The following is a 25,161-nucleotide window of genomic DNA, read 5'->3' on the forward strand; positions in this document are numbered from 1 at the left end:
CTGAGCCACGACAGATCAGCCATGATCTTATTGAATGGCGGGGCAGGCTCGAAGGGCTAGATGGCCTACTCCTGCTCCTATTTCTTACGTTCTTATGTTCTTGTCCACTCATTCCTCCGCTACCCAGACAGATCGTGACCCCCTTTTCCCTTCTCCCCCACTAATCGCCCACAGAGTGGTAGTGGACCCCCTCTGCCCCCCCACCAGAGATCCATCTGGCCTCCCCGCCTCCCACAACCAATCAGTGATCGGGCCTCCGCCCACCAGAGATACACCTGAACACTCTGTCCTTCCCTCCCACCACAAAACCAGAGAATGATCTGGCCCCAATCCCCTCCCCCCTCCGAGAATGATCTGCCCTCACTCCCTCCCCCCTCCCCGCCCCAGAAAATGATCCGGCCTCACTCACCCTCCCCCCCGACCCAGAGAATGATCTGGCCTCACCTCGCCCCCTCCCCCCACTTCCACCAAGAGAATAAACTGGCCTCATTCCCCCGCCCGCCACCTCCACCCCCAGAGAATGCTCTGGCCTGCCTCTCTCTCCCACCATCACCGATCTGAGTTAGAGAGCCGCTGGGAGCTCTGAACTCACATCTTCAGCAGCTGGAGCGCCCAAGACTGACTTTTATTTAGCATGTCCATTTTGGCGCGATTCCGCATCGGCAAATGCGGTGGTAAAGGGGGAAATGCTGATAAAGTTGGGCGGGCAGTTCATTAATTCAATTTAGATACATGCAAATGCATTTAAATCACTGCCGCAGCCGTTTCAGGTACGAATCGGATCGTGATCATTCCTGGGCATTGGTAAAGCAGCCATCTGCGTGTTCGTGGGTGCGGATCGCGTTAATGGCCTCACACCCGACTTTACCACGTTTTTGCGCCTGAAAATGGGGGTGGAGCAATGGTAAAATCAGGCCCATGGTGTCGAGGAAGTGTTCAGCAGGGGAAACAGCCTGAATTCTCCTTTGGAATAAGCATGTCACCTAGTTCAAGAAGCCAACCTGCCAGCGAATTGAGATTTCATAATAATTATAATATCTTCTCCATCTGACTATATTCAAGAAACCAGCTAAACCTAAGTGGCGGCAACATTTATTATCTACACTTCAAGAACACTTGGCCAAATATTCTTTTTTATTCATTTGTGGGACATGGGTGTTGCAGGCAGATCAGCAGTTACTGCCCACCCCTAGTTGCCCTTGAGAAGGGGGTAGTGAGCTGCCTTCTTGAATCACTGCAGTCCATGTATTGTGAGTTGACCCACAATGCCGTTAGGGACGGAATTCCAGAATTTTGTCCCAGTGACTGCAAAGGAATGGCGATATATTTCCAAGTCAGGATGATGAGTGACTTGGAGGGAAACTTACAAGCGGTGGCGTACCCATGTATCCACTGCCCTTGTTCTTTGAGATGGAAGTGGCCACGGGTTTGGAAGGTGCTGTCTAAGGATCGTTGGTGAATTATTGCAGTGCATCTTGTAGATAGTACACACTGCTGTCCTGAGTATTGGTAGTGGAGGGAGTGTGTGTTTGTGGATGTGGTGCCTATCAAGCGGACTGCTTCTTGAGTGTTGGAGCTGCACCCATCTAGGTAAGTGGAAAGTATTCCATCACACTCCTGACTTGTGCCTTGTATCTGGTGGATAGGCTTTGGGGAGTCAGGAGGTGAGTTACTCACTGCAGTATTCCAAGCCGTTGACTTGCTCTTTTGGCCACTGTGTTTATGTGATGAGACCAGTTGAGTTTCTGGTCAATGGTAACCCCAAGGATGTTGGCAGTGGGGGATTCAGTGATGGCAACACCATTGAATGTCATGAAGTGATAGTTTGAGTGTCTCTTATTGGTGATGGTCATTCCCTGGGATTTGTGTGGCATGAATGTCATTTGCTACTTGACCTTCTTTATATCAGACACTAACTCTCCTGATTTCTGTTACCTGTTATTGTGTGTGTGTGTGTATGTGTGTGTGTGTGTAAGTGTCCAAAAGATTGCTTGAGGGTGGAATGCTTGACACTGTGTTTTTCTTGTTATTTTTTCTGGGTTTCATGGAAAATAAATTTGCTCTTTCTTTGGCTGAAGAAACCCTAGTTTGATCAGTGCCTTATTGTGTGGCGCTTAAATAGTTAAATATGTTCTGATTTGGAAAAGGCACATCCTTGTGAAAAAGAAACATAAACCCTTGTCGTGATTGATCAAGGAGGCTGAAGAAAGAGAAACCAGTTCACCCCTTCACATCATGACATGACATGACTCGACTTTCCAAGAGCAATATTATGGAAAATCCCCTCGATTTTATAGGATTCAAGAAAATGCAGTTCTATGATGCTTTGTGTAACATTTATGCAACATTGATAGGCGGATAAATAGCTGAGGTAAATGGAAGAGATTACACTGTATCAAGGCAAAATAATGAAATGCCTGTGACAACTGCAGTGAAATGCTTGGAAAAGACAAAAGTAATGTAAGTGGCACAGCCAATTTCCTTCCTTCTAACCTTTATACATGGCTCATTGATCTTTAATAGATGTATATTTTTAGTTAACAGAGTGAATAGTCACGTTAACAGTATTTATCTTTGACTGATGAATGAGGATGGGGAAGCCACCCGAATGCTGTAATCACAGTTAATCATCCAGCAGTGAAAGGCCGTGTGGTTAAAATGTCAGTGGGCGAGCATACAGAAAATATAGAAATATTCTGCAATGATTCATAAATCTTTCTTTCCATAATATCAAGAGCCAGAGAGTGACAACCTAGCAATGTAAACTAACGAGCACTCTGCAAAGCATTTTATGTCAGCTGTTAGCTGTCAGCCCACAACAACGACATACAAAGTTTCCTCAGCGCTGTCAAGACCACCTGCGATCCAGCCACCCCACTCGCTGCTGACGAAGAACGGAGCGATGCTCATCCAGAAGCAGACAGCACTTTGAAGAGCTCCTTCGTAGAGAGTCTGGATGGGATTTTTTGGCCCTTCTTGCCAGCAGGGTCTTTCAGTCCCTCTGCAGGAGACCCTTCCCACAGCAGGTCAACAATAAAACCAAATCTGTACCGTCAGAAAAATGGTTGAGTTTGAGCCCAGTAGAAAGTTTGCAGTATCTGGCATCAAAACAAATGGCAGTGCCATCTAGTCCTACCCACTGACAGGATTTACCAGTGCCACTGAAGTCAATGGACTTTTGGCTGGTTTGTTCCATTTTCCAACTGGAAAATCCTGGGAAGTGTCCTTTGCTTTAGGCGCGGATGTTCAGAAGTCTGCCTGTTCCAATGTTCAGGTGGAAGTAAGATTCCTTGGTGGTATTGGAAGAAGAGGAGGGGAGTTCCTTTATGGTGGCACAGTGGTTAACACTGTTAGCTCACAGCGCCAGGGATCTGGATTCAATTCCGGCCTTGGGACACTGCCTGTGTGGAGTTTGCGCATTTTCCCCATCTCTGCGTGGGTTTCCTCCAGGTGCTCCGGTTTCCTCCCACACGCCAAAGAATGCAGGTTAGGTGGATTGGCCTTGCTACACTGTCCCTTAGTGTCCTAAGATGTGTAGGTGAGAGGTATTAACCATGGTAAATGTGTGGGGTTATGGGAAAGGGCCTGGTTGGGATGTTCTGTGAGACAGTTGGTGCAGACCTGATGGGTTAAATGACACCGTAGGATTCAATGAATATCCCAGTAACACTCATCATTCAACCAACCAAAAAAGTATGTTATTTATCTCATTGCTGCTTGTGAGATATCGCTGGCATGGAATAAGTTTCTTTTGCTCTCATGACACCAATCACAGAATTTCAATTATATGCAAAACCTTCAATATAATAACATGCAGCATTAAGTATTATAACTTTAATCAGCAAAACAATTTTAACAGAATAAATGAACAATCTGAAGTGTGGAGTTGACCTGCATCATCTGATGCGCTTTGGTACTTCTTCCTCCATGTTCATGAATCTGCCTGTCTATGTAGGAAGAGGCAATGTAGCATTATCACTTGACTATTAATTTAGAAATGCAGCTAGTGTTCTGGGGAACCTGGGTTCGATTCCCGCCACGGCAGATGGTAGAATCTGAATTCAGTAAAAAAAATCTAAGAATCTACTGATGACCATGAAATGATTGTTGGAAAAAAATTCTGATTCCCTTTAGGGAAGGAAATTTGCCATCCCTACCTGGTCTGGCCTATATGTGACTCCAGAGCCCCAGCAATGTAGTTGACTCTCAACTGCCCTCGGGCAACTAGGGATGGGCAATAAATGCTGGCCAATCCATGTCTCACGAATGAATTAAAAAAAGTGTTCCAATCTGTACCCTACTTTGCTGATCCATCCAGCAACTGGATGGATCACATCAAAATTGCAGAATGCAAATATTGACATTTCCAGGTTTTATCAGGATTAATTTTGGAATTCATTTTTTTGTGAATAACTATCTAAGCTAATGCAGACAATCCTAAAATTGAACGGCTTTCACACAATTGTGCTAAGATTTGAGGAGGAGGCATGTCAGTCTGAGTACCAAGATGTGCCAGCCTTGGACCTGGACTAACGCTTTTACCATCAGGAAGAGATCCTCCATTCAAATGTCACTCCCACTAGAAATCCAGAGGGGGCGATCTTGAGCCCACACTTGCTGTCTGTGAGAATGCTGGTGGGGGTTTATGATCCAGATGTCGCAGTTCACGGGTGAGATTGTGATCTCAGATCTTCCTCACCCATGAAGGGTATCAACCTGCTTTACATGAATTCCAATATATTTGAATCTTAGCAACTCGCTGCCTCCTTACCGTGTATTGACGCCATGCTGATGTGATGTCACGCTGGACATGAACCTATTGGGGGCCCTTCTCGGGGGCACAGATGTGAATATACGCCACCCCCCCACCCCGGGGAGAGGGACATGGCCAGGCAGTGCCCTGGCAATACCCCCTGGCATTGCACCTTGAAGCAGGCACACCCATGCCAACCTGGCAGGGGAGGAGGTGAGTGCCGATTCCAACTTGTGTAGGAGGTGGGACGGCAATGATTAGGGGGCAGTGGGGGTGAAGGGGCCGATGATCAGAGTGTGACAGAGAAGTGCTGACTCTAATGGGGGGGAGGGGTGGAGAGGAGAACCCCAGGGACTTCCGTGGTGGGCTTAGGGGCAATGTTTATTGCTCTTCTGATTGCCCTTTAAAGATGGCACCCCAATCTCTGTGCAGTCAATTTTTGCCAGCGTGCTGAGGCCCTGCCCCTTGCATTATGGTCAAAACATGCCCCCCTGATTTTTTTTTGGCAGAGTATTGTAAAATACGGAGAGAAAACCAGCTTGTTTCTCTGGAGAAACAACACTTTGCCATTTTTTGGCAAGGTTCCCCCCATAGGGTTTTACTGTACAGAAAGAGGCCCTTTGGCCCATGGTGTCTGCACAGACCATCAAACACCTCTCTATTTTAACCCCATTTTCCTGCACTTGGCCTGTATCCTCGTATGCTGCAAGCTTTGAAGTATTTGTCCATCACAAGGGTCAGATAGTGGCTGTTCCCAACAGATCCCTTTGTACCAGTTGCTGATTCTACTGCCCACCATCAGCAACCCTTTACAATGTTTCAGCCCTTACAGAGTCAAGAGGAATATCAAGGTCCTAGCTTAAACTTTGTCTCTGATAGACTGTCACTGAATTTACGGCAGAAATATGATGGATGGGTTGCAGGTTTAAAGTGTTAATAGATCCTGAATGCCGGCACCATGGAAATGTCATGCCATGGAAGGCAACTAGTAGCTAGGCTTAACAGATAGTGCAAAGATTTACTTCTGGACAAGGAAAGAACATGTTGAAGCACTCTTTAGAAAACAGATGGGTTTGATCCAGTGAATGAGATTGTATTGGATCTATGAAGTGAATAGATTTGATGGATTGAATGCTATTTTCTCGTTCAAAGCTTTTGGATATTGTTGTGTATACATCCATTGTCTTATTATGTTTGTAATTATACAACATATTGGATTTACTTGATTAGATTGAGCAAGAGGTGATCTATCTTTCTGTTCCACTGTGCAACACATATTAACAGCACCTCTAGTGAAATATATACTGCAATTACGGGATTTCTTCCAAATCTATCAAATTACTTTTGACACATTGATATAAGTAGAACAAGTTGGTTAGATTAATCACAAGAAGCATCAAGACAACATGAGGTGAGGAGCAGGTTATGATGGAAAGCCTTTGAAATGGACAATGTAAATGGATTGAAGAGAGTCCGTACAACCTCGATGGGCTGAATGGCCTCTCCTGCACTGAAGGGCTTTTACGATTGTCGTAAATGTGATGTATTCCCTGGGAGAGTCAATTCGTAGGGTTGGCATCAATGAGATAAAAACGGTTTCCTGCACCAGTTTCCCTGTTTCTAATCATGACGTTCGGTCCGTAAGGGGCAAGGGGGATATGTAAAATGAACCAAATGGCTACTTACATTAGGACAGGCATCTTCTCCCTGTTGTCCAACCAGTATGTAGAGAATCATATCTTTTTCCAGTTGGAAAATAGCTTGGACTAACACACCGTGAAACCTCCTGAAGTTTCCCTTTCCCCCAATGCCTCCCGCAGCTCCGTAAGCTGATATCCTGAAAGTAGAAGTGAGAATTATTTATTTTACTCAAACATTTGCAAGGAGGAAACTTTCTGTTCCCAGTAGTTTCACTATAAGGTTTAACAGTGATAATGGCCTCAATTTTTACTGAGGTAGAATTTGGAGCGCTGGAGAAGTGGGGATCGTTGATGGGATTATGGGGTTGGGAAGCATGGAAGTATAGGGTTATCCTGAATGCCATCGAATTTTAACTCAAGGGGAAGGGGGCAAGGGTGCTTTAAGTTATTCATCCAGGTTCCTTGTCAGCCTGACTGGTGAGATTGTCCAGTAGGAAATCCACCGCACAGCAGAAAGACCTTGTCGTGGTTGGGGTCAGTAACTGCTGAAGCAATGGTTGGCCATTGCAGAGAGGTTGAGGGAAATTAAATTTGGACAGATTCTGGGTAGAGGGAGTGGGGCTGGGGAGGAGGGAAAGTGTGTTGTTAACGGGTAGATTGTTGGGGACTAGAAGAAACACAACTACACCTCCATAGAACATAGAACATAGAACATAGAACATTACAGCGCGGAACAGGCCCTTCGGCCCACAATGTTGCGCCGACCAGTCTTATTTTTAAAAAAAAACATTGACCCACTAATCTAAACCAATCCCTTTTCGTCCATAAACCTATCCACCAATCTCTTAAACGCCCCCAAACTAGGCGCATTTACAACTGCAACTCCAGTATGACAACCGGTGCTGTAAAAGAACTTACTCATGGATACGACCCCACTTGCCTCCTGTTTGATTTGATTTATTATTGTGGCATGTATTAACACATAGTGAAAAGTATTATTTCTTGCGCGCTGTACAGACAAAGCATACCGTTCATAGAAAACAAGAGAGTGCAGAATGTAGTGTCACAGTCTAGGGTGTAGAGAACGATCAACTTAATGCAAGGTTGGCTCACTCAAAAGTCTGACTGCAGCAGAGAAGAAGCTGTTCTTGAGTTTGTTGGTACGTGACCTCAGACTTTTGTATCTTTTTCCTGATGGACGAAGGTGGAAGAGAGAATGTCCGGGGTGCGTAAGGTCCTTAATTATGCTGGTTGTTTTACAATGGGAAGTGTAGACAGAATCAATAGATGGGTTGGGTTTCCCATTGAAGCCCAAACGACATGGGTTATAAATGGATATCTTGTGAAACTGGAGGTAGACAGCTTCAGTGATTCACCCACTCGCCTCCTATAAGCAGATTCATGGCCAGGAATTCAAAAATAAATTTTGACTCCATCCTTAAAGTTAAAAACCAATGCTCAGAGTGCATCAGGCAAACATGAATCCACTCCTTGCTTGCTCCAGAAACCAAATTTAAAATCCAATTCAATCAAATTCATGGTCCCCACAAGAGAGATAAACAAGATCCAAGCTGACGAGATGAGGTATTGACACCATCTTCAGTTTGATCTGACGTTTGGTCTTAGCCAAAAGGCTGAGAAGTGATTAGTTACCGAGACTTCTTTCTAGGAGTGGACAGGTTCGAGGTTTGGATCTGAAATGTTTAACACTTTCGGGTCTAATCCAAACCTATCTACCTTTATGTCTCACTCCCCAGCCCCATCTGTTTAGCAAGCCAGAATGAAGTGTTTATCTGTTCCAGTGGTTTTCCCTCTCTCTGTAAACTACCCACACTTTAACATAACCTTCTCAAAACCCACATTTCCAGCCCATTTTTTGGTCATCTTCCTAATTTCTGTCTTCTCAGCTTGATCAGCATGTTTATCAAGTCTATTTGGAAAGTGCTTTGGGATTTAAGGTATTGTATAAATATAACTTGTTGTCAATGCTTGATTTTGATTCCCTTAATTCCTCAATAGAGTTTGATTTCAAACTCTATTGAACCTTCTGTCGATGCAAGGGAAGAGTAAATGAACAATGAGCTTATCCATGATCATGGGCTGAATTTTATACTCCTCGGTTTGCAGGTGGGGGATCGTGGGGTGGGGGGAGGTGAGTGTGAAATATCATGGACGGACGTCCCGCCAGATTCCTGCCTGCCCTGACCTCTCAGTTATTTAACAGGCCACATGTCCCTGCCTCAATTGAGGCCCTTCAGTGCTCAATTATTGACCACCTAAGAGCCATTCCCACTCAGCTCTTCGACTGGCAAGAGGAGTTCCTCAGTATGAGGTAAGCCTGAACATAATCAGGTTTAGGCCTGGGCCAGGAAGGAGGTAGTTTCCTCCATCAGGAATCCCCTTTTAACTTTGAGCCCCCAACCCCCCCACCCTGTTAAACTCTGGTAACCTCCCCGCCCCCCTCTACTGCCCCATTGCTCCCCTCTGCCGCCTGGCCTCTCTCCCGACAACCCAGTCCTCCCAGTGTGCTCCCCACCCCTAGGCTTCCCCAACCTTCCCCGCCTGAAGACCCCCAAAACTTACCTTTTGGTGGAATCCCAGGATTGACGCTCCACATGCAGTCCCAGTCCTGCCCACTGCAGCTTCTGTTGGGGCTAAAGAGCTGCCAGTCCATCTCTCTGAGGCCGACAGCTCTCCAAGACGGGACTTTGATTTGCTATATTATTGTCACATGTATTGGGATACAGACAAAGCATGTTCATACAGTACATGGGGGAGAAGGAAAGGAAAGGGTGGAGGAGAATACAGGACTGCAATCACAGATATGGTGTAGAGAAAGATCAACTTAACATACTGTCTGCAACGAAGTAATGCTCATGAGAGTGTGAAATGGCTACAGGACATTTGGAGTTGGTGGGAGGTGTTCCTTCTGGAATTTTCAGATGATGGGATAGGAAGCCCCACCATCTTCAATATCCTGGTCGATAACTTTCCTCAATTCTTTGTAATCATTACTCGGTATTCCTACCAAATAGAATGATTTGCCCACATCCTCCGGCCAATACACTGCCTCAGCTAGTTTTTAGAAGATGTGCGAGGGTAAATTTGGTGGATCTTTTTGGGAAGAATCTCCTCTACACCTGCTCTGCCTCTGTAACAATCAATTTTGCCGTGGGTCCCACACTACCGTTGGGTCTCTTTGCATATATAAGGAGACTTGGAATTTTCCCATCGGGAATTGTAGCGGGTGCAAAAGGCCCATTGACCTCGGGAAGGAATTTGTGGTCTTGGGGTGAGAGCGGCAGGAAACGTCCGCCCCAACTATCATTTCAGGTTGGCAACTTGCACCTTGAGACCTTGCTGGCATTCAATTTTGCAGGCCAGCATATTTCTGGGAGTGATTGGACACAGCAGCTTGCAGCCTGAAGTTCATTCCCCAGTATTAATTTTCCACCCAAAAAAGAAAATGAGTGCACAGGTGTTCCATTCCTCCTTGGGTTAATAGTGTCCCATACTGCCTAGGAATGCTTCTGGCAGGCCACCTATGATGCTATCTCTAATCTGAACCTTCCTTCCATCGGAGTGGAACTTGTGCAGAGGGTAACCTTAAAAAGGGGGGAGATAAAGAGAAAATAAACGGAGAGAGGAAAGAGTTCTCATTCCAGCTCCTCACAGACATGGACGCACAGCGCAAAAATAATACTAAAATTTAATTTAATGTCAGGTCTGCTTGTTTATGGATTGGCTGAAGAAATTCATTTTGGTTATGTCAAAGTAAATAACTGGGGATAAGCAGGGAATGTAATATTAATACTGTTTTGTTGACTTATGCTATTTATGATTGCCTGGGGAAGATTACCAGTTAACATCACTCAAGGCAAAATGGGAACATGTTGCATGTTGCAACGTGGCCACTTAATTTGATAAATTGGGGAAAGAGCCGGCTTTATGTTTTCTTATATTGACAGAAGCCTTCTTTCTACCTGCAGATGCCTATATGTCAAAGGAACAGCAATGACACATAAGAAGACCGAAAAATCAAATTGGATGAATATACGATGCAAGTCTTGCTCTGGCTATCAAAGGCTGCAGAGATGAATCCATTACCTTTTTTTTTAATGACACATTGGTCTACACGACACTGCTGACATGCCATTAGAACCTGGGTCCATCTGGTTTCTAAATGTTAAACTTGTGAGTAACTTTGACCAGCCGTATTAATATCACCCTGGAGTGCCAACTGTCCTCGGTTAGCAGTAATGGGAGCTGGAAATAGATGGGAGGTGCCGGAGGGCTATAGCAGCCAAGGATGAACAGCAGGAGAACTGTGTTGAAAGTGCAAACATATTATCCAATTTTCTGCTTTCCCAAAACAATCAAGATCGTGAAGCAAGTTCTGGCACATTCGTGACAGGTAGTTAAATCGATCCGTTAGTATCAGTTTGTCCTGTCAACATAACAACGTTAACCACAAAAACAGCTGATTGAACTATTGCAAACACAGTGTTATATAGGTTTTACGCAGGGATTGATTGACACCATAGCAAATTTAGTATGTGCATCAAGAGGATTTATGTTAGCACAAAAAATATAGATTCTCCAGTGTTCTTTAGGCCTCGCACATTTTCTAGGCTGCAATGGCAATGGGCCATGTTAGGTTGAAGGAAAAATGAATCTTAATGATGCAAGTCAATAATATTGCACAAAGCGACCAGATACTTGTAGCGACCAAGAAATATCCTGTGAATCATCACCAGTAGTTGGCCAATTTACGCCGCTTTCCCACTAGCATTGCAAAACTGGCATCTTGCGCTTAATCGCACTGTGATTTCCATAAATTGGCTGTATTTGCACATTAATTGCCCATTCAACTTACCACAGAAAGTGAAGTCTAATCATTAACAATGTAAGAATCCTTTCAATGGTGTTGTTACTGACTCTTAGTCAACCTCGGCTGCCGAGAGAATGAAAAATTACAAGTGTGGAGTCTCATTCCTTTAGGTTGCAGGGAAATCAAAAATGATACAATTTTAATGAAAAGTTATAAATTCTTCATTTCAGCTTTTTTTAAAATTTTTCCTTTTTGAGTTCTTTAGGCAGGCTTCTGCCAGCAGACTAGGAGATCAGCACTTCAGGCAAGTTTAGAGGCCTTTCCTGCCTGCCTTAGTGCAGAAGCAGTCATGGTTGTCTTGCAGAGGGAGTTACCCCCCTACCCCCCCACACCCCCTCCACTCCCCTAACAGCAATGGCTTGGCTGTTGAATTTATTTTTCATCTTAAGTTGGATAAAGTTAGGGAGAAGATCCCTCCAGCTAAATGTCATATTCCACATTCGATATTCACAGTACAGTGCAGAACGAGGCAACAATCCCACCCAGACCCTATCCTCGTAACCTCATGAATTTACCCTGCTAGTCCCCCTGACACTAAGCCACAATTTAGCATGGCCAATCCATCTAACCTGCACATCTTTGGAGTGTGGGAGGAAACTGGAGGAAATCCATGCAGACATTAGGAGAACGTACAAACTCCACACAGATAGTGATCCAATTCTGGAATTAAACCCAAGGTCCCAGATGCTGTGAGGCAGCAAAGCTAACCACTGTGCCACGGCGCTGACCATGGCACCTGCGCTGCTTTCAAACTGATTGCATGACCCCTTCAGTTTCCAGAACTCGCCCAGCATCCTTAGTCTGAAGGCAAGTCTACCCTGTAAATTGGGAGCTCCAAGGGAAATCACATTGAGTTTCCAACAACACGTGGATTTCTGATCAACCTTGAACCCAATGGTGGAGTCTGATGCCCAGAGGGGCATCTTCACATTTTTATCTTTCCCCTAATATAAAGCAAACCAAGTCCCTTGCCTAACTTCTACTGACAGAAAAGTCGTTGTCTTTATAGCTCTACAACTCTCTTACTCTTTGCCAACAAATTTCAATCTAGTTCCTTCACAAGTGTGACCCTGAGTGAACTCCTGGAAGCCTGTCTGACATATTTACAGTCCTGTGGCATTATTTTTTTCTAAATTCAGTTATTGCTTTGCATTTGAGTTGAAGTTCCCTACTTCAATGCTCTTGTCCAAATTTACCTTAACTACGCTTTTCATTTGTCTCCCCTCAATCTTCCTCCAAGTGAACATAAAATGAGTTAATTAAGCTTTTCTCATGAATTAGTCCCCAGAGGCCTGACATCATCACTCTTTCAAAAGGATCCTAATGATTTTCAAGATAGCTCGACCAAAACTGCACACTGCTCTTCAGAATTGGCTGGATCAATCATATCATTAACAGGAAATTAGCAGTTTATCACCCCTATTAAAACATTTCAAAGTGCTTGACATCTCAAAGAGTGCAGGGAAGTGATATACAGTTCTGGGCTTGAAAATCCATAGCTCTTTTGACGCATTGCCAATCTAACTCCAGCAAGACTTTGCTGGGTGCATTAAGAATGAGACCAGTGCACAAGGTTACTGCCACATCAGGGTGCCTTCTCAGCGATGGGATGGGATCTCTGCTCACCCCAAGCAAAGCTAGGATAGGACTGGGAGTGGGGACTTCTGATTCTGGGAGTTCATGTGTCCCCATCCTGGGGCTGTTCAGCTGACTCCCGAAGCAGGTTCCAAGTTACAAGCCACTAATTACCTCTTCACAAAAGGGCATTTTTGTTCAGCTTTGCAGAGGAGAGAAGGAGATTCTGCGTCAATAGCTTTTGGTGCATTTTCCAACAACTTGGGTAGCTGTGCGTGTCCTACTTGCTCTATGAGTGGCATGGGCACCCGCAAGTGTAACGTAATGTAACGTTATAGCATGAATGTTAGCTTGGTTAGTGGTGGAGGCTCCAGATTATGACAGTCTGACACTCTCACCCCATGTGGCTGCTGTAAGTTTTCCCCTTTCTGATGTGGAATTAACATCTGCATAGGCTGGACAACCCTGTTCATGCTAACGTTTATCTGATTCTAACGTCACTGATCTATCAGTATACCTGGATCTGATATTACATATCAGATCGTACCCTTCATGCATATGGGTACCCTGCTCCTTCACTGGCACCTTCAAAACTGCAACTTCTACCAACTAGAAGGAAAAGGGTAGCAGACACATGGGAATAACATCTGTTGCAAGTTATCCTCCATGGTGCCAAACTGTGCCAAGGGGCAGTGCCTGGGGGCATTCCCAGGCCACTATCTGGCCATATCTCTCTTCCCCTGGGAGGGCTATACTTGTCTTTGCTCCCCCGGTTAATATTAATGACATTTGAATACTTTCAAATTCATGTAAAGCAGGTTCACACCTGTTATGTGGACTTGATGAAGTTGCCGGCGAGGGGGTCAGGAAGCTCTGAAATCACTTTCTTGCCAGCGAGAACTGTGGCTTCTGGATCTTGTGTCTCCGTTGACATTCGCACGGATGGTGAACATGGGTTTTAGGTCACCTCCGTGGTGTCCACTAGTTCATTCCACCATGGTGACCAGAGCTGTACACAGTATTCCAAGTGTGGCCTTACCAATGTCTTGTACAACTTCAAAAGACTTTGTACAAGATGTTGTATCTTCTCTATGAATGGTATGCTTTGTCTGTATAGCGCACAAGAAACAATACTTTTCACTGTATGTTAATACATGTGACAATAATAAATGAAATAGATCTGGTGAAGGATCATCGTGACTCAAAATGTTCTCTCCATTCTCTCTGCACAGATGCTGTCAGACCCGCTGAGTTTTTCCAGTGTTTTCTGATTAGGTTCATTACTAGTTGCTCAAGGGAAAGCAAATGACGGATAATACATTCTGGCTTTGCTAACAACCCGTACATCTCGAGAACTAACATAAAAGGAAGGACGTCTCCACTTACTTGTACGTGTCTGTTGCCGGTACTCTCCACTTCTGAATGCCTTTCCAAGGCCCTTTCGCTATCACCACCACAGAGGTACTGGTGTTCCTGTAGGCATTGTTGCACTGAGTTTGCGTTGGCCCTTTGGGTCCACTGGCACCACATGTCCTGATGATCCACGGACCTGAAAAATGGCGAAGGAGTGGGGCAGATGAGAAATTAAGGCACCGGCGACTGTTTTTGCTGCAAGCGCATTTGACTGGAGGTTGTTGGCGCAAATTAAATCTTTGATCATTTTAATGGAAAAACAGGTCTGATGATAAAGTGGTGTTTAACCTCTGTGGGTGCGCTAACCCCAAATCAAAGTTACCCGTAGTGATGTCAAGAAGAAATCATGGAGTAATTATCTGAGTTAATTAACTCAGTTCCATTTCCTCCACCAAAAAATCAGGGAAAAAATGAGTTTTGGCTTCAGGTTTACCAATTCAATGTAGTTACCACATAGTATATGATTGTGTACAGGAATGCACAGAAGTCCCCAGTGCTTCTGTGATACCACACTGAAACATAGCAATAAATCACAGTCGGCGATATATCCCAATAAAAGTAAGAAAGGGTGATTATTCCCTCCGCAGAATGAAACAACTCCTCTGCTGGATTTTTATTTTGTGAAGAAGACAATTTTTCAAATAACTTTGCTGTAAGTAGTTTGAGGGCGCTTTGGAGTCACTGAAACAGACATAGCCACAGGGTCTAAATATTTGATTGCAGACAGAACAATCGTTTATCAAAGGAAGTTTGGAACCCACGTTGTCCTATTTATCATCTGCGCAGAGCACATTGACTGTCTACCATGTATCAGTGGCAGCCTGGTCGGATAGCAGCCCAGCCTCCTATTTCACTTGACTGCACCTTGAGAGGATGCAGAGCCATGCTTGCCTTTGGACAAAAAGGCAGTAACCGCGCCTTCCCCCCCCCCCCCCCCGCCCCCCCCACCCCGCCAATCCAGAAATCTATTCTTCAGAAACACCAATTATCCAGAACTCATTTGAGTTTCAGTTTAGTTTGGGAGCTGAAACATGGGCAACACAGTGTTTGGAGAAGCATAACAATGTTTATTACTGCTGCATAATGTTTGATCAATGTTTTATGAACGGCACAGTGGCCCAGTGGTTAGCACTGCTGCCTCACAGCACCAGGGACCCAAGTTCAATTCCGGCCTTGGGTCACTGTCTGTGTGGCATTCGCACATTCTCCCCGTGTCTGCGTGCAATTCCTCCGGGTGCTCCAGTTTCGTCCCACAGTCCGAAGATGTACAGGTTGGGTTGATTGGCCATGCTAAATTGATTCTAGTGTCACGGGGATTAGCAGGATAAAAATGTGCAGTTACAGGAATTGGGTCTCAGTGGGATTGCAGTCAGCATAGACTCAATGGGCTGAATGGCCTCCTTCTGTACTGTAGGGATTCTATGGGCCCTATTTTACCATTTTAATTCTAAGTGCTGGGCGGACTTGAAACTGGGAGTGTTTCAGATCCGACTTTTGAGCCCATTCTCAGGCGCCCCCACACATGCGCTGCCTGCAGAAATATCAGCGATTCCGAATCGCACTGCACAAGCCTGTGGGTGGGGCTTAATGCATCCAAAATCCTGCAGCTCCGGGCTGAGCCTCCAAATGCGCACGCGCAGAAAAAAATATAGAATGTCGTTCCCCTGGAACATCCCTCTGGGCCGGATAATGCCTCCCCCGGCCCCCACATTGCCCTACCCTCACAACATTAGTGACCCCCTTGTCCCCCCGCCCCGTGCCACTCAGACAGATGGCGGGCCCTTCCCCCCTTCTCCCCCCACCGATCTCAGGCAGAGTGGCAGCAGACCCCCCTTCCCCTTCACCGATCTCAAGCAGAGTGGCAGAGGACCCACCTTCCCAACACCAACACCATCACCACCACCCCCTCCCCACACTACCGATTTCAAGCAGAGAGCCGTCGGATGCTACCGCCTCACTATCTGGAGCGCCCGAATCAGACTTTGATGGAGCATGTCTATTTAGTGATGATTCTGGGTGGGTGAACGCAGTGAGAGAGGGGAAGGTGCCCGTAAAGTTGGGCATGCAGCCCATTAAGTCAATTCAAATGCATGCAAATGCATTTAAATAGCAATCGCACCTATTTTGGGCATGGTCCCAATTGCGGCCACCTTTGGGCCTTGGTTAAGGGGGAACCGGCGCAGAGGTGGACGCTACTCATCTCACGCCCGACTTTACCATGTTTTCGCATGGCTGCAACATGATGGTAAAATCAGGCCCTATGATTCTAGGTAAGTATATATCTAGCCAGACAAAAGCACCAAGATAAAAGTTCTGATGAAGGATCATCCAGACTCAAAATATTGGTTCTATTCTCCCTTTAGACTTGCAGAGATCTTCCAGCCTTTTCTGTTTTTGTGTGTGATATATCTTTTGCCAGTGTTTACCAGTTGGCACACCTGTGGTTAGGCATTCTATAATCCAAAAATCCACAAATGATGTGGTCCCAGGTTTGGGAGGTTACAGTGCACTGCAACGTTGCTTTAACCTGCCTCCGGTCTCCAATTTGGCAAAATGCCAAATGGTTAAAGGAAAAATAGTTTATTTCCCTCCACACGTGGTAAATTTTTCAGTCCCGCCTGCAGTGGGAATTATTTCGGCTGGGATGGAAAACTTCACTGACCATTGAGCGGTTCGATGACCTCAGGCGGGATTGCCCAGTCTCGGGGTGGCTGGGACAGGGAGATCTCACCTAAGTAACGGGTGCACGCATAGTGTGATAATACAATCAGCAAGACAAACCGCTGCAAACCTCCAACCACATCCGAGAAGTCCTTTCATCAGGCTGTGGAGGAAGTTAATGTTCGAGTGGCCAGCAATACGACTCCGATATTTGCACAATGCAGAACGAAGCGCTGTGACAATGCTCTGTACTGAATGATATTGCTTTATTTACAGCCTTGCACCCAGCCAGCATAGGAAGGAAAATACCTTCAGCATTTTTAGAGTAAGCAATTGGAGCGATCCACACATACTGATTATACCGAGTGCAAACGTAATTGTGGAGACAAACTGCGCCTTCTCAGCAACTGCTCAGTGTCGCATTGGGACAGATTTTGCTGAAAGTGTAGAATCATTGAGCCCACTGAAAACCATGTAATTAGGTGGGGAGAACTACAAAAGAAGCTCAATTCTTTGTCAAGGTGTTGGAAAGTATAGTGGACTTCCTTCCTGATGTATATGTCCCACTTACTTTTCTACTAACCGCTTTACATTCAAGTAATGCAATATGCTCAGATGTGACAGCCTATTCCATTAAACTTCCCAGTCACAGCCAATATCTATAGCTGTAGTTACACACAACTATCTTGAGGTTGGGAGGTGATGTACCCCATTTTATCAAGGGACTCTGGATAGTAAAAAGACTGGCAAACTCTTTAATATTGCAGCCCTTCTCATCAATTAGTGCAGGAAAGACTCACTAGGATGTTACCAGGACTTGATAGTTTGAGTTATAAGGACAGGCTGGATAAACTGAGACTTTTTTTCCCTAAATCTTAGGAGGTGTAGGGGTGCTGTTAGTGAGATCTACAAAATAATAAGTGGCATAGATAAAATAGATAATCAACATCTTTTCCCAAAGGTAGAGGAGTCTAAAACTAGAGGGCATAGGTTTAGGGTGAGAGGGGAGAGATACAAAAGGGTCCAGAGGGGCAATTTTTCACACAGAGGATGGTGAGTGTCTGGAACAAGCTGTCAGAGGCAGTAGTGGAGGCGGATACAATTTTGTCTTTTAAAAGGCATTTACATGGGGAAGATTGGTATAGAGGGATATGGACCCTTGGGACAAGCTTAGTGGTAAAACTGGGCAGCGTGGACAAGTTGGGCTGAAGGACTTTTTTTTAATGCTGTAAACCTCTATGACTTTCTAACTTTGGAAGAAAGATGGTTCATTAACGAATTGATGGCTGGAACTCTACCACCTTGCCTGCCGTGGAATCGGTGTGGGCGAGGGTCTGACAATGGAAATCTCCATTGGCCTTGGGCAGGAATTTGCAGCCTCACCCGAATGAGGCAGTAAAATCCTGCCAAGTACGTTTAAATTGAAATCACTAGTCACTGGAACGTTTGGACCTTCCAACATCCTAATCATCAATGTTTCAGGCTGGGCCTATTCAATGCGACAATATCTGCTGACACGAATAAGTGTAATCACATTCTACCCTGCACCTCGCCCCTGTTCCCTTCAAGACTGGTGTCTAGTGCCTCTGCGACCTCTTAGCACTCTCTCCAATCACTTGGCCCTCATCAGCACCTCTCTGGACTGGAGGCTCAAAAAAGGGAGGAGCGAGTTCAAACCCAGCTCATTAGCCAATGGAGTCAGGATGAGCAGAGAGAGAAAAGAATGCCAAGGGGAAGGAGAGAACCTAACAAGAGGGCAGGCAGGCAAAGGGAGATTAAGAGCATCAGAATGACAGTAAAGTTAAGGGAGGAGAAAGTTCAGGAGCAAATGGGTGACATTGAAGGAAAAATGGAAAGGGGAGGTGATGGATATGAAGTCGAAGGTAAATGGATGACAATGGAGGGTAGGGGGAATGGATAATAATGAAGGGAAGAGGGGCACAAACCAAAAAGAAGGCAATAAATGACAGTCTGTTGAAAATTTAAAAATGACATTTTCCTTCCATTGTGAAGTATAAATGTTGTTAACATTAACCAGAATACATTTTTTTAGGGTGAAGATTTATAATTATTCTGGACTCACAGTTGAATCTATAGTTGAATCTGTACCTTCAGCTTTTAGGCGTTCCTTTCATTCGCTCATGAACATATATCTTTTTCCTCCATATAAGTTTAAAGTTTATTTATAGGTGTCACAAGTAGGCTTACATTAACACTGAAATACAGTTAGTGTGAAAATTCCCCAGTCGCCACACTCCGGTACCTATTCGGGTATACTGAGGGAGAACTTAGCATGACCTAACCAGCATGTCTTTTGGACCACAGGAGGAAACCAGAGGAAACCCACACAGACACGGGCAAAACGTGCAGACTCTCAAAGTGAAGCAATATAAATGATAACTGCTTTGGACACAGTGCCTGTGTAACTACTTGTTTTTACTATCAGACCTCTCCTTGAGTTATCGGTTTTCAGCGAATGTGTTAGCTTTTTGAAGCTGTTGGGAAGATCCTGCTAATTTTCCAGGTTGCCTGTATTGGGCCCTCAGCACATGCATGTACTGTGGCTAACTGGCAATCACGTGCTTTCAAATATTTGACAGGATAAAATCTGGAAGAGTGTAAACTGCTATACATTTAATATAAGGTTGTGATTAGTAAAACTGAGGTGCAAACCTGTAACGCTGCGGAAGCACTGGTTAGACGAAGCAGCCAGCAATTTCAGACTGTAGGAGAATCCATTTTTACAGCATTGTGAAGCATACATGTCAATCAACAAATCTCAAATACTGACAATGGAAAGGAAATGGCGTAGAGCTTGAAAGCAGCCTTGACTACACCCTTGTACCAATAGCCATGTCTTCGAGGTGATTGAATAAGAATGATGTGGAGATGCCGGCATGGGATTGGGGTGGGCACAGTAAGAAGTCTCACAACACCAGGTTAAAGTCCAACAGGTTTATTTGGTAGCACAAACTTTCAGAGCATTTCTTCCTCAGGTGAAGGAGCAGAGCTTCAAAAGTTCGTGCTACCAAATAAACCTGTTGGACTTTAACCTGGTGTTGTGAGACTTCTTATTGAATAAGTAAAACTTATTTTTATTAAATTGAATTTCAGATCTGTCTGGGTGCTTTGGGATTGCATTCTGTAAATCGTTTTTTTTGTGGAAATTGTAACCCAAATGACTCACATGTGACACATAAAAAGGAGGAGTTATTAATCAAACCACAGAAGCCGTACAGTGCAAACAGAGGCCACTCAGCCCACCGAGCCTGCAGCAACAACAATCCCACCTAGGCCCTATCCCCGAACCCCACACACTCACCCTGCTAATCCCCCTACCACACACATCCCAGGACACTAATTTAACATTACCAACACACTTAACCCGCACATCTTTTTACTATGGGAGGAAACTGGAGCACCCGGAGGAAACATAAGTAGACATAGGGCGAGTGTGCAAACTCCACGCAGACAGTGACCCAAGCCGGGCATCGAACCCAGGTCCCTGGAACTGTGAGGCAGCAGTGCTAACCACTGTGCTACCGTGAAGGACATGGCACATGAGCAGAAACTGCAACACTTGTATAATAGAGAACACATCAGAAGTGCACAGAAGTCACTGGTGGGGAGGCTAAGAAAAAAGAATGTGAGAGAAAAATGAAAGTCGTTTGAACAAGTAACTAGCAAAGAAGAGCCAGACAGGTTTGTTAAGGAAAGATTTTGCTTGACTGACTTGATTGAGTTTTGATGAGATACCAGTGGTGGTGGATGAGGGTTGTGGAGTTGATGTTGCGAATATAGCCTCTCAAAGGCTGCTTAATAATGTCTGACATATTAGGCATGTTAGCAGAATTGAAACCCATGAGATAGAAGGGGCAGTGAATACAAATTGGTTATGGGACAGAAAACAGAGAGTAGTTGTGAGTCGCTGTTGTTTGCACTGGAGTGAGGTGTGCATAAAAACTGAAAGAATGTAAACTGTGAAGCTGATACATTTAAGGTTGAGGTTAATAAAACAGAGGTGCAAACCTGTAACCCTGCTGAAGCACTGGTTAGACGAAGCAGCCAGAGATTTCAGACTGTAGGAGAATCCATTTTTACAGCATTGTGAACCATGCATGTCAATCAACAAATCTCAGATACTGACAATGGAAAGGAAACGGTGTAGAGCTTGAAAGCAGCCTCGACTACACCCTTGTAACAATAGCCATGTCTTCGAGATGATTGAATAAGAACGTAGTGGAGATTCCGGCATGGGACTGGGGTGGGCACAGTAAGAAGTCTCACGCCATGCAGTAGGGTTTGCCAAGGTTGGATCACTGCCGATTTTGATTATTTTAAATTCATTCATGGAACATGGGCATTGCTGGTTGGGTCAGCATTTATTGCCCATCCCTAATTGCCCTTGAACTGAGGTTATTGCAGAACTCATTTAAGCGACAAGCACATTGCTGAGGGTTAGGTTGATTGGCCATGCTAAATTGCCCCTTAGTGTCCCGGGATGCGTAGATTAGAGGGATTAGCGGGTAAACATGTGAGGTTACAGGGGTAGGATCTGGGTGGAGTTTTTATTGGTGCAGACTCGATGGGCTGAATGGCCTTCCTCTGCACTGTAGGGATTGTATGGATCTGTGAAGGTGTGATTAGCCATTCTTTAAGTGGGTAACTTATGGCCCTGGTGAAGCCACCTTGCAGTCTATTTCCCCCAAGCATCAGGAGATTTTCAGTTCTCCCAAGATACGCGTATCGTGACAGTCGTCGGTCACTACAAACTGTCTGAACATAAAGGGAACAGTGACCCCCTTGTAAGCTTGAGCACACATTGCCTTGCAGCATTCCCAGTAATGTTTCCGAGCACACAATACGCAGTCTAATCCCATTAACTTCCTTAGCATAAGTGTCAGGCTCATGAATGACAACCAGTGTAATCACTGGTGTCTTGTATGCAGAGAATGCTAAGTGACTGGCGAAATTCAGACTGATAATTAAGCTGATGCGACATATACACTGCTGAATTTAAGGAATGACACAATGTGGTGGAAGAGGCCAATTTCACAGATGCAGCAAAAAAAATGCAAAACAGCCAGCAGCCTCTCCTGATAGCGCTTGGAAGTACCCAGTCATATCGAGGTTGATTGATTTGATATTTTATTGTCATGTGTATTGGGATACAGTGAAAAGTATTGTTTCTTGCGTGTTACACAAAGTGGACCTCACACTTCAAGGCTGTAGTTTTGCACCTTCCCCAACTCACCCCTGCCACCCCCACCACCCCCACCCCCACCTCCCCATTGCCTGCAGGATCCTCCAGTCCCACTAATGATAATGGAAAATGCATGACTCATGGTGTCTTGAGCCTGGAAATCCACATCGGTGCCGACATCAATGGGACCAGAAGATGCCCCCGGCAGGAAGGACTCAGAATCCACTCCCACCCCCTGGCACCCCATACTCAGATATTGCCCAAAGACTTGGATGTTTAATAAGAAAATTTGGGACACCTCTGAAGTCCCATCGGTGGCACGGCCGCCTCAGAGCGCCAGGGACATGGGTTCGATTCATGTTTCTGTGTGGAGGCTGCACATTCTCTCTGTGTCTGTGTGGGTTTCCCCTGGGTGCTCTGGTTTCCTCCCACAATCCAAAAGGCATGGTGGTTAGGTGGATTGGCCATACTAAATTGCCCCTTGGTGTCCCAAGATATGCAGGCTAAGGGGATTAGCAGAGTAAATATGTACGGTTACAGGTATATGATTTGGGTAAAATACTCAGTTGGAATCAGCGCTTGATGGGCCTAATGGTCTCTTTCTACACTGTAGGGGATTCTTTGATTCTATGAATATTGGAACACAGCTTCTTTATACACAGTTGCTGAAGTAGGTAGGTTCTTCAAGCAAGTTTCATAACTTTACCTCGATCTCCAGTTGTCATCGCCTGTTACCATTCCAAAGATTCTGACAATAGTTAGCCTTATTGGATAAATCTTCTGTGTTACCCACCTCTTACCTTGCCAGCTCTTGTGGTGCACTAACCTCAGCTTTCAAATGGGGCAAATTGCAATGAGTCTTCCAATAGTCACCAGCAGGTGATTAGCCTCCCAGTAAATGTTCCCATCTATATAAGGGCTGGTGAATAAACATGACATGGCAACGTGGGAACCAACCTATGCACATGGGATTGCAAGTAATGTCTTGAGACGGACGGGAAGCTGGTTAGCAGATAGGAAGCAAAGAGTTGGCATAAATAGATCTTTTTTCGATTGGCAGTCAGTGACTAGTGGAGTTCCTCAGGGGTTTGTGCTAGGACCCTAGCTGTTCACATTATAATCAATGATCTGGAAGAGAGAACTGAATGTATTATCTCCAAATTTGCAGATGATACAAAGCTGGGTGGGAGGTGAGCTGTGAGAGGGATGCAGAGATGCCTCAATGTGATTTGGACAGGCTGAGTGTGTGGGCATCTGCATGGCAGATGCAGTATAATGTGAATAAATGTGAGGTTATCCACTTTGGTAGCAATAATAGGAAGACATATTATTACTTGAATGAATGTAAATTGAGAAAGGTAGTATTCAACGAGGCCTTGGAGTCCTCGTGCATCAGTCGCTGAAGGCAAGCATGCAGGTACAGCAGGCTGTAAAGAAGGCAGATAGGATGTTGGCCTTCAAAGCGAGAGGATTTGAGTATAGGGATAGAGATGTTTTGCTGCAATTATATAGGGCGTTGGTGAGGCCATACCTGGAATATTATGTGCAGTTTTGGTGTCCTTATCTGAGGAAGGATGCCCTTGCTACAGAGGGAGCACAGCAGAAGTTTACCAGGCTGATTTCCTGGGATGGCAGGTCTGTCATATGAGGACAGACTAAGTCAGTTAGGATTATATTCACTGGAGTTTAGAAGAGTGAGAGGGGATCTCATAGAAAGTTATAAAATTCTAACTGGGTTAGACAGGGTAGATTCAGAAAGAATGTTCCCAATATGGGGGAGTCCAGGACCAGGGGTCATAATTTGAGGATAAGGGGTAAACCTACTAGAACGAGGTGAGGATAATTGTCTTCACCCAGACGGTGATGAATGTGTGGAATTCACTACCACAGAATGTAGTTGAGGCCTAAATGTTGTCTGATTTCAAGAAGAAATGAGATATAGCTCTTGGGGCTAAAGGGATCAAGGGATACGGGAGGAAGGGGGATTAGGATATTGAATTCGATGATCAACCATGATCATAATGAATGGCGGAGCAGGCTCAGAGGGCTGAATGGCCTACACCTGCTTCTAGCTTCCAAGTTTCAAAGTTAATCTGGTTAAGTTGCAGATACTGCTTTGACTATTGCTTAAGCAATTAGTGAGCACAATAAAAGTATGAATGACAGGACTGTGCCTAAATGTAATTACACAGAAGCTGTTAATCAGGTAAAATACATTGATAGACTTACTGGAGGTTTCAATGAAGTTAATTTCTTTCCAATTTTCTATGCTCATCTAATTTTGTTGACATTTGTAAAAAGAAAGTATAGAGTAGGAAAACTAATGGGATTGTGCTCATAGAAGCATCAGAGAATCCCTACAGTGCAGAAGAGGCCATTCCGCCCATCAAGTCTGCACCAACTCTCTGACAGAATATCCTACATAGGCCTTCTCCCTGCCCTATCTCTGTAACCTCGTACATGACTAATCCCCCTAACCTACCCATCTAAGGGGCAATTTAGCATAGCCAATTCATCCAACCTGTGCACCTTCAGACTGTGGGAGGAAACCCGAGCACCAGGAGGAAATCCACGCAGACACGGGAGAACGTGCAAACTCCACACACTCACCTAAGGCTGGAATCAAACCGGGGTCCCTGGAGCTGTGAGGCGGCAGTGCTAACCACTGCGCTGCATGACGTATGTTGAGAATGCTGCTGTGCAATATGTTCCCTGTTGAACACTGGAGGGGGTATACTCGGCAAAGTTGTTGGGAGCAAACCAGGGGGTTATGTGCTTAGAATGAAATAAACACTAATGGTGGAGGGGAGAGCTATAGGGAGATAAGTGAGATTTGGTTGCAAGGAGGGAATGCTCAGCAATGTAACTGCTAATGGTGCTGTTTAACTTGGAGCACAAGGGTCCAGTTGGACATGGTGATGTGCTGTATAATGAGACTACAATGCAAACTGTTACACTAACATCAACCAGTGCAAATATTTGGCTGCTTTCCTCCATGCAATGAAAAGAAGATTATTGCCCTTAA

The 25,161-nt window shown here is 45.0% G+C and overlaps 1 protein-coding gene across 1 annotated transcript in view; it reads right to left on the minus strand.

The window, feature by feature from the left end:
• The window catches only part of LOC145350623 (ALK tyrosine kinase receptor-like), a 1,029,887-nt gene that overhangs the window by 144,358 nt on the left and 860,368 nt on the right, over nt 1–25,161 (minus strand). Inside the window, exons 12-13 of the mRNA XM_080199829.1 lie at nt 14,246–14,408; nt 6,440–6,590 (exon numbers count right to left, since the gene is read on the minus strand). Of these exons, the coding sequence (XP_080055955.1) occupies nt 6,440–6,590; nt 14,246–14,408 (314 nt within the window). The remainder of the gene's footprint in view (nt 1–6,439; nt 6,591–14,245; nt 14,409–25,161) is intronic.

Source organism: Carcharhinus amblyrhynchos, chromosome 12 (genome assembly GCF_965287045.1).
Source record: "Carcharhinus amblyrhynchos chromosome 12, sCarAmb.v2.hapA, whole genome shotgun sequence".
NCBI lineage: Eukaryota > Metazoa > Chordata > Chondrichthyes > Carcharhiniformes > Carcharhinidae > Carcharhinus > Carcharhinus amblyrhynchos.